Source organism: Poecilia formosa, unplaced genomic scaffold (genome assembly GCF_000485575.1).
Source record: "Poecilia formosa unplaced genomic scaffold, Poecilia_formosa-5.1.2 Scaffold3031, whole genome shotgun sequence".
Classification (NCBI taxonomy): Eukaryota; Metazoa; Chordata; class Actinopteri; order Cyprinodontiformes; family Poeciliidae; genus Poecilia; species Poecilia formosa.
In genome coordinates this window covers 1-2,252 of record NW_006802970.1, presented here as the reverse complement: position 1 = coordinate 2,252, position 2,252 = coordinate 1, and the positions used below count along the sequence as shown (strand labels likewise).

General features: G+C 37.2%; 1 protein-coding gene across 1 annotated transcript; it reads left to right on the top strand.

Moving 5' to 3' along the window:
• Positions 1 to 256: 256 nt before the first annotated feature.
• On the top strand, positions 257 to 2,246 carry LOC103133405 (T-cell surface antigen CD2-like; the record flags this gene model as incomplete). Its single annotated transcript, XM_007545160.2, has 7 exons — positions 257 to 597; positions 771 to 844; positions 1,121 to 1,289; positions 1,485 to 1,577; positions 1,750 to 1,806; positions 1,901 to 1,978; positions 2,237 to 2,246. Coding segments are annotated over exons 1-7 (647 nt in total), but the record flags the coding sequence as incomplete, so codon positions are not given.
• Positions 2,247 to 2,252: the final 6 nt, after the last annotated feature.

Here is a 2,252-nt window from a genome sequence, read left to right as displayed (position 1 = left end):
TAAATTTTATTCATTCAAATGATCAAAGCTTCCATAACAGAAAATGTTTTGACTTTAAAAGTAGTTTTTATACTAAGTAGTTCATATTCCGACTTTTGTGTGTAAACTTCGTCCATGCTCCTATAATTAATCTGACTTGTGTGTATTTTTAGATTTTAATGGAAATTTGATCCAACATTTATTAAGACTTTTCTAGTGTAGAACTGAGTTGTTTTTGTATGTTGTGTATTGATAGACTACAAGGTGTTTGATGTCTGCCATCTATTAAGTGTCCATCTTCTAGGATGCCTGTGTTTCCTCTCTTTTCTTTCTGACCCAAAGGTTGTGATAAGTTTGTTGCCGTGGGCGGAAGCTTCAACGTTCCTCTGGGATACACACCGAAATCTACTGACTCTTGGGTGTGGAAGTTTAACACCAAGACAATAATTAACATGAAAGCCGGAAAAGAAGTCATGAAGGATGGGGGTGAAACTCACACAAACGGATCCCTCAAGCTGACAAATCTGAAGAAGGAACAAGAAGGAGTTTACACATCTGAGGTTTTTGATGAAAAAGGAAGAAAACGAGCCACGAAGGAAACAAAATTATGCATAGTAGGTAGGTATAAATGTCTGCAAGTTGCACATTCATCTCTATTTTTGATTCTCTACTTGGTCCTTGGTTTCTTTATTTCCTTATTGAGGAAAGCTGACTGGTTTCTGGATTTTGTCATGATTTTTAATATTCCCCCAACAACGTCTCATCTCTTGGATGTAATCAAACCTCCTCAGATCCTGTGAAGAAGCCTAAACTGAATGAAACATGTCAGGATGAAAAAGTAAAGTTTGAATGCGATCTTAGTCAGGTGAGAACATATTTTTACAACTTTTTAGCTAATAACCACAAGTTGCGGTAACTTTCTTTGAAGCTTTGAATATTTTCTGAAACTCCAAACAAAACCTAAATGCTCATCAAAACTTATGAAGTTTTCTAAAAGGTTTATTCTCTTCAATTCCTCCTGCTGTTCAGATGCAAATTATCTGTACAATTCCTCATGTGAATTTAAAAATTATCATGTCTTCTGGATTTCACAGTTTTTCTTGAGCTTTCCAATCGGTCTTGTTTTCTTATCCTTCTTTAGCAACCTGTTGATATAGTTCTTGAATGGCTTCGGAGCGGTAAAGAGATGGTGGCGAAAACAGAAAGAGTTGTTAAAACTGCCGCGGACACAAAAGGAGACAAATTTGTTTGCAAAGTTTCAAACAAAGTCAGTTCTGAAGAGAGTGACCCTGTTATTCATAGTTGTACAAGTAAGTCCATCCATCCGTCCATCCATCTTCTTTACACCCTTGTCCCTCAGTGGGGTTGGGACACGCAGGACAAACAACCATGCACACACACACTCACACCTAGGGGCAATTTGGAGAGGCCAATTAACCTGACAGTCATGTTTTTGGACCGTGGGAGGAAACCAGAGTAACCCGAGAAAACCCACGCATCCACAGGGAGAACAAACTCCATGCAGAAATACCGGGGCCGGGAATCGAACCCAGAACCTTCTTGCTGCAAGGCAACAGCTCTGTGCAGCCACTGTGCAAGTAAGTATGCTGGCTAAAAGCTGCTGCTGCTCAATGTGCTCCATAATAACTTTCTACCTAAAACAAGCTTGAAGAAAAATACGTTTTTGCTCAGCAGTAAAAAATGTCTACTTGTGATACATTTTTCTAATTTTTGTTATTTTATTTCTTCCTGCTTTGTTTTTTTTTCAAGGTCTCCTGGATGAACTGCATTTAATCCGTTTCTGGGTTTTTAATGGATTCAGAGTTGGTATGTTTGTAAATTGATATAAATTCATAAAATCCATTAAAATGTCCATAAATCACGAACATTTTTAATAACAGTTGTGCTATAATGTTTCTAGTTCTTGTTCTTCTGCTGACCGTCACCGTTACTGTCTGCTGTGTCCGAGTTAAAAGGAAAAGGAAGAAACAACTGAAGAGTCACGTGTCATTTCATTTTATTAATCATTTGTTCAGAATAAGAACTTTGTAGATTAAAGGAGAATTTATTAGAATAATCTGAAATGATCTTAATGATTTATAAAGAAATAAGTTACAATCATAACTGTGAGAAACGATGGTTGTCCTCTGACTTCCTGTCAGGTTTAAAATAATGTCATCACTGAGACTACGTCACAAATAACTGGCTAAATATTTGGCTTTGAGTCCTAATTTCTGCCTCTCTAATCACTGACCAGATGATGAGGAGCTTCC